The 11,610-nt window shown below is 64.9% G+C and overlaps 1 protein-coding gene across 3 annotated transcripts; it reads left to right on the top strand.

Annotated features, from left to right (window-relative positions):
• Window positions 1-1,247: 1,247 nt before the first annotated feature.
• On the top strand, window positions 1,248-11,601 carry SLC9A3R2 (SLC9A3 regulator 2). Of its 3 annotated transcripts, XM_043915919.1 has the most exons (7): window positions 1,250-1,644; window positions 3,998-4,198; window positions 9,058-9,237; window positions 9,665-9,818; window positions 9,896-9,939; window positions 10,296-10,358; window positions 10,592-11,601. In XM_043915919.1, the coding sequence occupies exons 1-7, from the start codon at window positions 1,432-1,434 to the stop codon at window positions 10,748-10,750; spliced, it is 1,014 nt and encodes a 337-aa protein (XP_043771854.1). In that variant the 5' UTR covers window positions 1,250-1,431; the 3' UTR covers window positions 10,751-11,601. The 3 variants fall into 3 exon arrangements, with proteins under 3 accessions (XP_043771855.1, XP_043771854.1, XP_043771856.1); XM_043915920.1 differs by lacking the exon at window positions 10,296-10,358 and having other exon boundaries at window positions 1,248-1,644; XM_043915921.1 differs by lacking the exons at window positions 1,250-1,644; window positions 3,998-4,198 and adding an exon at window positions 5,796-6,758.
• The last annotated feature ends 9 nt before the right edge of the window (window positions 11,602-11,610 follow it).

The following is an 11,610-nucleotide window of genomic DNA, read 5'->3' on the forward strand; positions in this document are numbered from 1 at the left end:
TTCCTGGATGGGTGACTGAGAAAGCTGAAGAGTGTGGAGTGGGCTTGGAATCGCACCCCCCACCCCTGGGTCTCTTCCTTCTCCAGACCTGTTTCCTGTAAAATGGCCTGAGCCCTCGAGAGTTGTTCCAGGTAGCATGTACTCAGAGAGACACATGAAGAATAAGCAGTTGTCCATCGGTTGGGAGAAGGGGGCATTCATTCTGGGGGAGGTGGAGGGAGGGGAGGGGAGGAAGGGCTCGGGGGCAGGAGGGTCTAGCTGGCACTCAAGCCGTCAGCACATTTCATCCCAGGTCGAGAGGAAGGGGGCAAAGACCCCTTCCTTCCAGCCAGACAAGTGCATGTCATTCCTTCACCCTCTGCAGTCACCCACCGGGCCTGGGGTGGGCAGGGACAGGAGTGAGGGTCCTGGTAGAGGGAGGGGCTGGTGGTGGAGAATGTTTACTGGGCCAGCACAGCACAGACAGGCACAGACACTCCTGGGGAGGGCCAGGAAGTCACTGAGCCTGGCCTCCAGGATACAGGGGGTGCCGCTCCCTGGTCAGTTTCAATCCCCTCTTTTTGCCTCCAGGACCATCCTGGTATTTGGTGCTGGGTGCGGGAGGGATCTTGATAGAGGAACGGGGCATGGGAGAGGGAGGGGGCTTCCCGAGGAGGGTGGGCAGAGCCATGGCCCTTGTTCTTACCTTTTGGCCCCTGGGTGGGGGTCCTTCAGCCTAAGGACCCTTTCTCCGCCCCTTCTCCCACCTCAGGGGCCTGCCTCCATTCCTGTGCTGTTCATTTAGTAGGTGCTCGATAACGTGGTGCTAGTGGTAAAGAACCCACCTGCCAATGCAGCAGACATGAGATATGGGTTCGATCCCTGGGTTGGAAAGATCCCCTGGAGAAGGAAATGGCAATCCACTCCAGTATCCTTGCCTGGAGAATCCCATGGACAGAGAAGCCTGGCGGACTACAGTCCACGGGGTCGCAAAGAGCTGGACACGACTGAAGCGACTTAGCACTCACCCAGTGTTACTGGCATAGGAAGCAAAAGCGCTGGCGCTAAGGAGGCTGCCCAGAATGGGGGCGAGACATAGGGGTCGTGGTGATTCGGGGGTCCCCTGGCCCTGCAGTCTCCCTCCCGGCCTCCCTGGCCTGGCGGGGCCTGAGGCAGGGGAATGGCCAGGGTGGCTTGGACCCGGGGCGGGGGCGGCAGGGCGGAGGGGGCGGAGAAGGGGCGGGCGCGGGGGCGGCGCCGCAGCCAGAGCCCGAGCCCGAACTGGAGGCGACAGGAGCCGAGCCGAGCGGGAGACTCCGAGGCCGCCACCGGGTCCTCAGCGACGCCGCCGCCTCCGCGCCTCCCCCGCGCCGGCCCCCGCGCCCCTGCCCGCCTTGCGACGGGCGTGAGCGCCGTGGCCAGCCCTTGGCCGGCCGGTGGGCAGCGGGCGCCATGGCCTCACCGGAGCCGCTGCGGCCGCGCCTGTGCCGCCTGGTGCGCGGCGAGCACGGCTACGGCTTCCACCTGCACGGGGAGAAGGGCCGCCGCGGGCAGTTCATCCGGCGCGTCGAGCCCGGCTCCCCGGCCGAGGCGGCCGCGCTGCGCGCCGGAGACCGGCTGGTCGAGGTCAACGGCGTCAACGTGGAGGGCGAGACGCACCACCAGGTGGGTGTCTGCTCTCCGCCATCGGCCCGCCGGCCCGCAGACCCGCCGCAAGCCCCCACCCCGCAGCCCCAGCGCGCGCCCCTGCCCCGCGCCGGTGACCACCGGGCTCGGCGCTGCCTGCGTCCAGGCCTCCGTCCCTTCTCCGAGGCAGGAGGGCATGGCACAAGGGCCTCTGAGGGCTCCCGTGGAGAGGTGGGGTACGTGGCCCCCGAGGCCGCGGCAGCCGGCCTCCTTCCGAGCCTCCTCCACCCCGGTCGGTCCTGCCCCGAGGGGGGTGGATCCTGGCAAAGGAGGGGCCCGCACTGCGGCTCCTCCGGGTCTCAGTCCTGGCTCTTCGCTCTTGGTCTTGTTCCGGCCGCAGGGCAGTGTGTGGAGGAGCTGGCACCTCGGGGGTCTCCGTGAGCCTGAGGACCCCAGTGCTTTTCTACCAGCGTGTATATATGTGCGTGTGTACACGACTGGGTATGTCTGTGAATGTGCCGGGCCCTCGAGTGTACCTGCCGTGGATTTCACAGCGAGGGCACACCGGTGTGTGCTGGCATCGGTTGAGTGAGTGTGTGTGCTGGACTGTGTGCATGTGAGTATACAGGTTTGCACCCCTAGATGTGTGTGTGTGTGTTGTGTGTGTACGGGTCTGCCTGCCTGGAGGTGTGTGACTGGGTTGTGTGTGTGTGTATATCCTCCTGTGTATGGCTGCGTGTATGTGTGTCCCAGCTGTGTGTCTGCCGGCCAGGCTGTGTGTATCCTCCTGTGTGTGTCTGCAGCTTGGTGTACTAGTGTGTGTCCTGGCCCAGGGTGTCTGGATCCTGGTGGGAGTTGCTGCTGGCAGCAACACATTCCTGTCCTCAGAGGCTGCTGGGCGACCTGGCTGGGATCACAGGTCGCAGCCCCCTGCCTTTTGCAGCGGAAGATAAAGGCCAGGAGAGTCTCTGTAGGTTCTAACCCCCAGGGGGTGTCCATCTCTCACTGACCAGGGACTCACATGGCTCAAGACCAGTCTTCTTCCACCCCTTCTACTTAGGTTTCTTTGTGACCCTCACCCTACCTTTTGCAGGACCAGCCCTGGGCCTTGAGATTCATAAACTGGCTCTTGGTTGGGCTCGGGGCTGCCCTTTGCTTCTGTCCTTGGAGATTTTGTGTTTCCCCCTGTCAGCTGTCCTTCTGTCTTTTACTCAGAGTGTCAGCTGGATGGACTGTTTGCTGAAGGAGAGTGAGGGTCAGGGACGAGAGCTTGGACGGAAAGGCCATGGGGAGGGCCTGACCAAGCCGGGGCCTGGCTTCTGTTTAATAATCGCTGCCACCTTTGCCCTAAGAGTGAAGCTTGCCTGTCCCAGGCCTCCCAGGGTGCTGGTCTCTAGGAGCCTCACACACAGGACCCTGTGAGACCTTCCTACTGTCTTGGCAGGGAGAATGTACAGTTCTGGTTCCCATTTTACAGATGAGAAAACTGACACTTGGAGATACTGGGTGACTCGTCTGGGTCCCATAGTCAGGAAGCATCAGGGTCCAGGGTTCCTGTGACTCTGGGGGTGATGGGGAGAGACAGATGCAGAGGAGGGCTGGGGCAAAGACGGGCCTTGTTCAGACCCTCCTCTTTTGAAAGCATCTACTGGGCCCCATTGGTCCTTCCTGAGGCCTTGGGGAGGCATCGGGTGTTAGCCTCCCTACACCAATGCCCAGTGGGCACTGCCCTCCTGCAGGCACACACTGGCAGGTATGGCCTTGCACATGCTCTAGACACTTCACAGACACTTCGTAACCACACCTACCCCTGCCCACCTCTGCCTATGGCCTCTGAATCCTGCTTTCCGGGTTGTGGGTGTGCTCCTGAGTAGGCGCCTTGCCATAGGACCCCAGGTGGTCTCCCTGCAGGTCCAGCAGGAACAGGTTCAAGGTCGTGGTCTGGAAGAGAACAGAAGGCCTAGAGGCAGAAGTTTAGACTGTGTTCCACTCCTGGAAAGACAGAGATAGGCACAGATACCCTGAGCCTGGGACCCAGGGAGTCACTTCTCCCCTTCAAACCCAGACCCAGGGACACCTTGAACTAGAAGGCTGCAGGCCGCAGGCCATACGCATGCACACACGTGAAGACTGAAAACCTGAAGCCCAGCCGAACACGGTCGTTGTCACTTCCCGGGCCCTTGCAGCCTGGGCCCTGGTGCCTGCAGCCCGGGGAGAAGAGGGAGGCAGCTGCTGGAGCCGGGGGTGGGGCCACGGGCCTCTTGGTCCAGCCGCCCACCGCTGCCTGAGCTCGCGGCCTGCCTGCTGCCCTGGGCCAGCCCGGGGTGGGGCCGCTGCCCTTGTGCTGCCTGCAGTGCCGGCCGTGACCTAGTCCCACACCCGCCTACCCCAGGTGGTGCAGAGGATCAAGGCCGTGGAGGGGCAGACGTGCCTGCTGGTGGTGGACAAGGAGACGGACGAGGAGCTCCGCCGGCGGCAGCTGACCTGCACCGAGGAGATGGCCCGGCGAGGGCTGCCGCCGGCCCAGGACCCCTGGGAGCCGAAGCCAGACTGGGCGCAAGCGGGCAGCCTCAGCTCTGAGGCCACCCAGGAGGTACGGCGGGCTCTGCTCACAGGGGCCACCCTGGCCTCATCTGCACCACCGTCTCGTCCTCCGCTGCCCCTCTGGGTCCCTACTCCGCCCCTGCTGACGACTCGCTCGGCTCCTTGGAGCCACCCTTTCTGCCCTCAGCCCATGGTCTCAGCCCGTGCGGCCCAGCAGCCTGGCCTTGGTCCCCGCCCCATCTGGGCCGTCTACCCTGGGATGCTCATCAGAGCTGCTGTCCCAGGAAGGACAGGTTACTCTGATGAGCTGCCCTCTCCCTGGCCTGGGGGCTGAGGGACCTGGGGAGGGGCTGCTGGGGTGTCCCGGGACCGAGCATGCTCAGCTCTGTGCCTGTGTTGGGTGTCTGTCTGTCTGTCCGTCCGTATGAGGAGCCTGCTTGTGCTGTGACGGCCATGGAGGGGGCTGGCCCTCCTCTGTAGGACTGAGAAGACTCTCCAGGCAGGGTCTGCTGGGGCTGGGGTACCTGCCCCTTGCTCACTGCCCGCTTCGGATTGGAAAAGTCAGCTGGGAAGCAGCTGGGGGCGAGGTGTGGGGGCGGTCCAGTTCTGCCTCTTGCTGGGCAGCCAGGCCTAGGGGTGGCCTTGTTGGCGTAACACCTAGAGCTCTCCTGAGCCTGCTTGTCCAGACCTCCTGGAAGCCCCGTGGGACTGCTTTCATGTCCTACTACCTTCTTTTATTTTTAAAAGGAAAAAAAAAAAAAAGTCTTAAAGGAGGATTCAAGCCAAGGGGTTCCCCAGGCCCCACTTTGAGAACCACTAGCCTAGGGCAGTTTCTGGGTGTCCAGGAGGCCCTGACACCTGGCCTTGCCCAGCTGTGTCCCTGGCAAGCTGCTGGGCCTGTGACCGGGGTGCTGGGGGGCTTCAGGCTTCCCCTGGGGGGAAGGGCACTCCCAGTGGGGGGAGGGGGGAGCCTGGGCACAGGCGTGGGCACGAAGCCCTGCCACCCTTTTTGTTCTCTGTGGCTCGAGGGCAGGCTGGGGGTTGGTTAGGGCCACAGTGCCAAGTCCTGGAGTCTGGACTTTGCCCCGGGGCCACTAAAGGCCACAGTAGGGGTTTAAGGGTCAGATCTGTGGTTTCAGGGGAGCCCTGGGACAGGGTGCTGGCTGAGCGCACCCCCACCTAAGAGCTGGAGCCTCCCTCCTTCCCAGGGCACCTCACCCCCAGGAGGAAGCGCCCTGGGCGTTTGTCCATTGACTTAGACACAAATGGCTGAGTTCACCTTCCTGTGGAAAAAGCTGCCCTCGGGCCTTATCTGGAGGATGGGGAGGCACCTTGTCCTTGGGTGGGACCTTCCCCCTCCACTATTTCAGGCTCTGGGGGCTGCAGGAAGCCCTAGGAGGGGTCTTCCGCTGGGTGTATTTTTAGAGGAACAAAGTGGGGCCCGTGTGGCCGGTCCCTCCGAGGTGGGGGCTGGCCTGGGGATGGGGCCCCAGGTCAGAGGAGTCCCTGAAGACAGGGTCTCGCGGTTTCCACCCGCCCCCAGCACCGCCAACCAGTGAGCCGTGATTTAATTGGCTGAGTTCAGAGCACGGGAAGGAGGGGCGGGGGCTCTGCGACCTCCGTAAACCAGGCTTAGCTTCTGCCCCCGTGGGCCGTCAGGGAGCCTGCGTGGACGATGCTCCTATACAGGGCTGCCCTGGTGGGACCTCGATGGCAGTGGGATCGGAGAACCCAGGAGAGATGGCGCAGCTTGCAGGACCAAGATGGTGGTTTGCCCTGAGGGAGGGAGGGCCCCTCTGGCTCTCGCAGCCTCAGTTTCCTCCCGTCCTGGGCAGGGGTGCGGGAGGTGGGGCGGGGGGACGCTGGTGTGGCGGGCCCTCCCCGCGGGGGCTGTCAGGGCTGTCAGCGGTGACTCAGCCCTGCTTCGGGCTGCGCTGGGGTGGCTACAGCTGCAGTGCAGCTGATCCTGACGGTGGTGATGGGGGCCCGCCTCCATCAGAGATGGGGCAGCCGGCGGTGCCAGCCACGGGGGTGTGGCAGGCCCCAGGCCCACCTCCCCTCACACCCAGTTCTGGAGGCCTTCGGGGGAGTGAGGCGACAGGGTCCTGCAGGGCGTGCAGAGCCTACAGGCAGGCTTTGGGGGCCCCCTAGTTCCTGTTCCCTGCCCCCCGCCCCCCCGAGCTGCAGCAGGACTGCCTCTTGTTTGGCGGCCAGCGTACCCTCCTTGGCCTCCTGGCCTCCCCAGCCCTGGGTCCTGGGAGCAGGGCAGGGCCTCCCAGCAGTTTCCTTCCTTCCTTTCTTGGGACGGAAACCTGGCTGGTGGGGGGCGCCGGGCTGGAGCCTGAGCAGGGGAGGGGGACTCAGTCACCACCCTGTTCCCCAAAGTGACTCAGCCCCGTGTCCCCACCCGTCCCTGGGGAGCCTGGGCCACAGTGGGAGGTGGATAAATGGGGTGGCAGCCCATGCTGGCCCGAGAGCTCAGGCCACTCCAGCTGGACGCCCTGCCCGACGCATCTGTCCTGACTCCCATGGCCCGCTCTGGGAACGCCGCTCCATCTGCCCCGGCCCCGGGAACCCCTCCACAGAGCCCGTCTCGGGGTCTTGTGCAGGTCAGGCGGGTTGGGGGGCGGGGTGGGCAGTGAGGTCATCGGCACCCAGCTTAGGTCTCTGGCACCCAGGCTTGGCAGAGGGGACCCTGGGTACCCTGGTGTGAGCAGGCTGGACTCTGAGCAACAATGGGGGCCTTTCTCTGCCCGGGCTGGTGAGTCACCATATGGGGGCTGTAGAGCCTGGCTCCAAGAGTTACCCCCCATGCCAGCCTCTTTGACTGGTCACAGGCAGGGCTGGGAGTCAAGCACTTGTCCAGCTCTGGGGCAGCCTGTTTGGGACTGGGGCTTGGAAGCCCCTGGAAGCCCAAGGGCCCAGCTGGGAGGCGGCAGGAAGAGTTCTGAGCCAGGCTGGAGCGAGGAATGTGAGCAATGCGCTGGGCCAGCCTGCACCTCCTCCCGGCCTGCTGCGCTGGGCCTCCCCCGGGGCCTCCTGCTGGGTCCCCAGGCCACTGGCCTCATTCCCTGGCCACTGCAGTCCCCCAACTTGAGGGTCCAGTGCTGAGTCTGGCACTCCTTGGACTCTGATCCTAATGTGAAGGATGTGGGTCAGATGTTAGTAGCTGGAGACGGCTGTCCTGGGTTGAGGCAGGGAGATCGCCAGTGTGGCCTCGAACCGGAAGTGACTGCATTCAGTCCGGCTTCATGGCCCCGGATGCCCCCTAGTCCTGCTTCCTGTTTGGGGGCCTTGAGAGACCTCGGCCTGGAACCATTGTCGAGGGCGTGGGAAGAGCCCTGGGGCCTGGTGCCGAGGGCTGTCTCTCACACCATGGGTCACCGCAGGGGTCTGTGGAGCCTGTCTGCAAGCCTGTGTTTGGATGTCTGGTCTCTATGACCGTGTGAGGCACCTCCGCCATCTGGGCCCACATCCACCTACCTCGTGTGGTCACGTCACACGTCCAGGGTCCCGCGTGGCCCTGGCCAGCCTCGGAACCTGTGGTCTGACAGCGCAAGCCCGAGAGTCACCTCAGAGCCACACACCTGAGATTGCAGCTGTGTTTGGAGAGGGACTAGTCTGTGGGGTCCCGGAGAACCCGGGTGTCTGCCCGGCTGATCCCCTTGGTGGACGGAGGAGCAGGGGCAGCCCCAGCCCCTGGAATTTCTGGGGCAGATGGTGGCCTGCAGCAAGGGTTCCCGGGGGGCATGCTTTGGGGATCAGGGACGGGTGCCTGGAGGAGGGGCCCAGGCTGGACTGGAAGGTGTTCCCCACTGGTAGGAGGGCCCAGCCGCTGGGACGAGGTACCACCCTGTAAGAAGGGCAGTCTTGGTCCCACAGCAGGGTGGCCACAGTCAGATTTGAGGGGTTTGGGGTGAGCTTGGCGGCCTGGAGGCTGGCCTTCCCAAGTGTGGCCCCCCGCCTGGCCCAGTGTCCCTGGCCACACACAGGGAGGTGGAAGGCCAGGCCCCGGTGAGCACCCCCGCCCCGCAGAGTCTCACCTGCACGCACACTTGAGCCCCAAGCGCTGGGGAAACCTGAGCTGCTGGCCGCCCGCTCCCTCCGGCCACCGCCATGTTAGACCGAACGCCAGCGCCACAGCCGCTGGCCACTTAGGGCTGGTCACTGCCTCAGGCCCTGGCGGGGTGGGGGTCCTGGGGTCTGGCCCCTGCCTGCACGGCCCCCCTGTACCCCCTGGCCCAGAGCCCGACTGCAGGATGCCAGAGGTAAACGGAGGCAGGGCCCTGGGGTGTGGGTGGGCACCCTCAGGGCACCAGGAGGCCCTGGGGCCGGAAGGGCAGGTGGGAGGCAGGCTCCTCTGCTCGCTCACTGGTCTCCAGCCTGTGGGGGTGGGGGCCGCTCTAGCTGCTCTGGAATGTGAAGGCAAACACAGCCGCAGCCGCTGCCTCCAGCCCCAGGGAGACCTGTGGGAGTGTCAACAAAGCTGGAGCCCTACCCCGGCAGCCCCACACTCAACGGGCGGGGCCACCCTCCTGGAACGGAGACGTGGGGCAGCTCACCTCGCCTGCTCCCTCCTCGTCTCGGGTCTGTGCCCGGCCCTAGACTTGACCCAGTGGATTCTCCCAACCCTGCCGTGAGGCCTGTGATCCCATCACAGGTCCATTGGGGGTTTGGAAACTAAGACTTTGTCCAAGATCCCAAAGTTCGATCATCGCAGGTGGCCTAAGCCTCCCCACGCCCCAGGACGGGTCTCTGGGACGCGGGGCTGCGGTCAGGTTGGGGTATGAGGCCAAGTGCTGCCTTGGCAGCCGCTGGTGGGTGTGGGCTGGAGGCCTCGGGGGTCAGCATCTCTCAGGTGGGAGGAGGTCAGAGCTGGAGCCTCAGTGCTGCCCCTGACGCCTGCAGGATGCCAATGGGCCCCTGAGGGAGCTGCGCCCAAGGCTCTGCCACCTGCGGAAGGGCCCCCAGGGCTATGGGTTCAACCTGCACAGCGACAAGTCCCGGCCTGGACAGTACATCCGCTCGGTGGACCCCGGCTCCCCCGCCGCCCACTCTGGCCTGCGTGCCCAGGACCGGCTCATAGAGGTACCGGCCGCCGGGGCGGGGGGAGCGGGCTGCCCCGCGTGTACAAAGCTGCACCTGTGTTCTGCTGCACGTGCCTGTGTCTGTGCCTGGGTCCTTCCGTGTGTGTGTGTGCGCGTCCACGTGTATGTGTGTCTGGGCCCACGTCCCACATGTCTGTGCCTGCGGGCCTGTGTGTCCATGTATATCTATGTGTGTGTCTGTCTGCACTGTGTGCCTGTGGGTGTGTCCGTGTGTATCTATCCACGTCTGTGTGTCTGGGCCCCGGGTCCTCTGCAGGAGGGAGATTCCGGGAACCTGAGCTGGTGTTCCTCTTGCTGCTGCGGCTGGTGACGGCGCTGATGAATATTTGATGCCACACCTGGCCGGGTGGCTTGGGGGGCTGGTGGGGACCTGCCCGCAGGCAGCACTGACCCTGTGCTGGCGGCAGGTGAACGGGCAGAATGTGGAGGGGCTGCGCCATGCAGAGGTGGTTGCCAGCATCAAGGCACGGGAGGACGAGGCCCAGCTGCTGGTGGTGGACCCCGAGACGGATGAACACTTCAAGCGGCTGAGGGTCACACCCACCGAGGAGCATGTGGAAGGTGGGCGGCTGCCCTGGGGCCCAGGGCTGGGGTGAAGCACTGGGGGCCGAGTGGTCAGTTACACACTATCCCCACAGGCCCACTGCCATCGCCAGTCACCAACGGGACCAGCTCAGTCCAGGTGAGATGGTGGGAGTGGACAGGGTGGGCTCGGGGGACCACAGGGGCACTCCTGGGCATCCCCGGGCCTGACAGAGCCCCTCCTAAGACCTCGGTCCTGGTGTTGCGTGGCTGTGAGACTGAGCCCGGCCCTGTACTCCCAGCTTTAAGGCCCCTTGGCCCCTGTCCGGGCCCAGCCACAACCCACCCCACAGGGCACTCGGGCACCTCCAGGTTGCAGTAGAGGCTCAGTGCCATTGCCAGATGCAAGAGTAAATGCAGCTCTGGTGTGTGCACGCGTGTGTCCACGTGTGCACCTCGGTGTGCACAGTCTCCTGGGCGGGCCCCTGAAGCCACACCTCACCCTTGGTTTCCCAGCTCAATGGTGGCTCCGTGTGCTCATCCCGAAGCGACCTGCCCGGCTTAGACAAGGACACTGAGGTAGTGGGTGCCCCTCCACCTCCAGTGCTGCTGCTCACAGGCTGGGGGGCCTGAGGCCTTGGGGGCGGGCATCTGTGGCGCTGCCAGCCTGGGCCGTGAGGCCACCGCCTCTAGGAAGCCCTCCTGGGCCTGCCGCCAGGTGGCCTCTGGCGTGAGCTCCCTGGGAAGGGCCACCTGCATGGGGGCTGGGGTCCAGGGCTCACTGGCCACCCACCCACCGTGTCCGCCCCTAGGACGGCAGCACATGGAAGCGAGACCCTTTTCAGGAGAGCGGCCTTCACCTGAGCCCCACGGCAGCCGAGGCCAAGGAGAAGGCGAGGGCCACCAGGGTCAACAAGCGCGCACCACAGATGGACTGGAACCGGAAGCGCGAGATCTTCAGCAACTTCTGAGCCCCCCTGCCTGCTCCCCGCCGGCTCCTCCCCACGGGCCTGGGCCTCGCCCTTCGGACTGCCCAGAGCGCCCCATGCCCCGGTGGACTGGAGGGGGCATCCTTCCCCCTAAGCTGGGGTGGTCCCACCACCACCCAGGAACCAGCACGTGCCCCCGGGAGCCCGTCCTGCCCCCCACCCGCGGGGTGCTAGGGGAGTGTGGCCGCAGGATGGGCAGAGGGAGCCCCTGAGATGTGAGAGACCCAGAGAGACAGTGAGGGGCAGGGGGAGAAGGGGGGGAGGGGCGGTGGTGACCCGCGGCTGGCCGCCGTGCTGACTGCCTGGGCCTGCTGACTTACAGGAATTTGTGTTTTTGCCTTTTTTTTTTTTTTTCCAGAAAGAGCTCTAGCTCCACATATGTTTCCACTTAATAGCAGAGCCCCGCCCCCACCCCCTCAGGACTGCTCTCTAAATACTTGCAATAAAACAAACCTTTCTCTGCACACCATTTCCCCCCAACCCCCTCAGCAGCAGCCATCCCAAGTGGGAGTCCCAGGGACTGGGCTGGGGGCTCGCAGGCTTCAGGGCAGGGGCTGTGGGAGCTGCCCTCTGTCCCGTCCTGGGGTGGGCAGTCTGAGGATGGAGGCCCTGTGCCCCTGAGGAGGGCACCTCTGGACAGGCCCCTCGTCCCTGCAGGGCAGCCCCCAGGAAGGATCCCAGGCTCCAGGGCTTGGCCCCTGCCGGGAGCCTCCTGGGAGAAACCCCGATCTGCCTTTCCCTCTGCCCAGATCCCGACCCACCGACCGACATTGCTGTCTGCCCTACAAGCCATAGCGCATGCGCGCCCTCGGAATAAACAGGCCTTCCTTGGACCCTGGCTG

Source organism: Cervus elaphus, chromosome 10 (genome assembly GCF_910594005.1).
Source record: "Cervus elaphus chromosome 10, mCerEla1.1, whole genome shotgun sequence".
In the NCBI taxonomy this organism is placed as follows: domain Eukaryota; kingdom Metazoa; phylum Chordata; class Mammalia; order Artiodactyla; family Cervidae; genus Cervus; species Cervus elaphus.

Bases quoted from the DNA above. Each gene is read 5' to 3' on its own strand.
- SLC9A3R2 (XM_043915919.1), top strand. From the start codon at position 1,432: ATGGCCTCACCGGAGCCGCTGCGGCCGCGCCTGTGCCGCCTGGTGCGC. The intron at 9,238-9,664 runs GTACCGGCCGCC...TGCTGGCGGCAG, and splicing joins CCCAGGACCGGCTCATAGAG to GTGAACGGGCAGAATGTGGA. The intron at 10,359-10,591 runs GTAGTGGGTGCC...GTCCGCCCCTAG, and splicing joins GCTTAGACAAGGACACTGAG to GACGGCAGCACATGGAAGCG.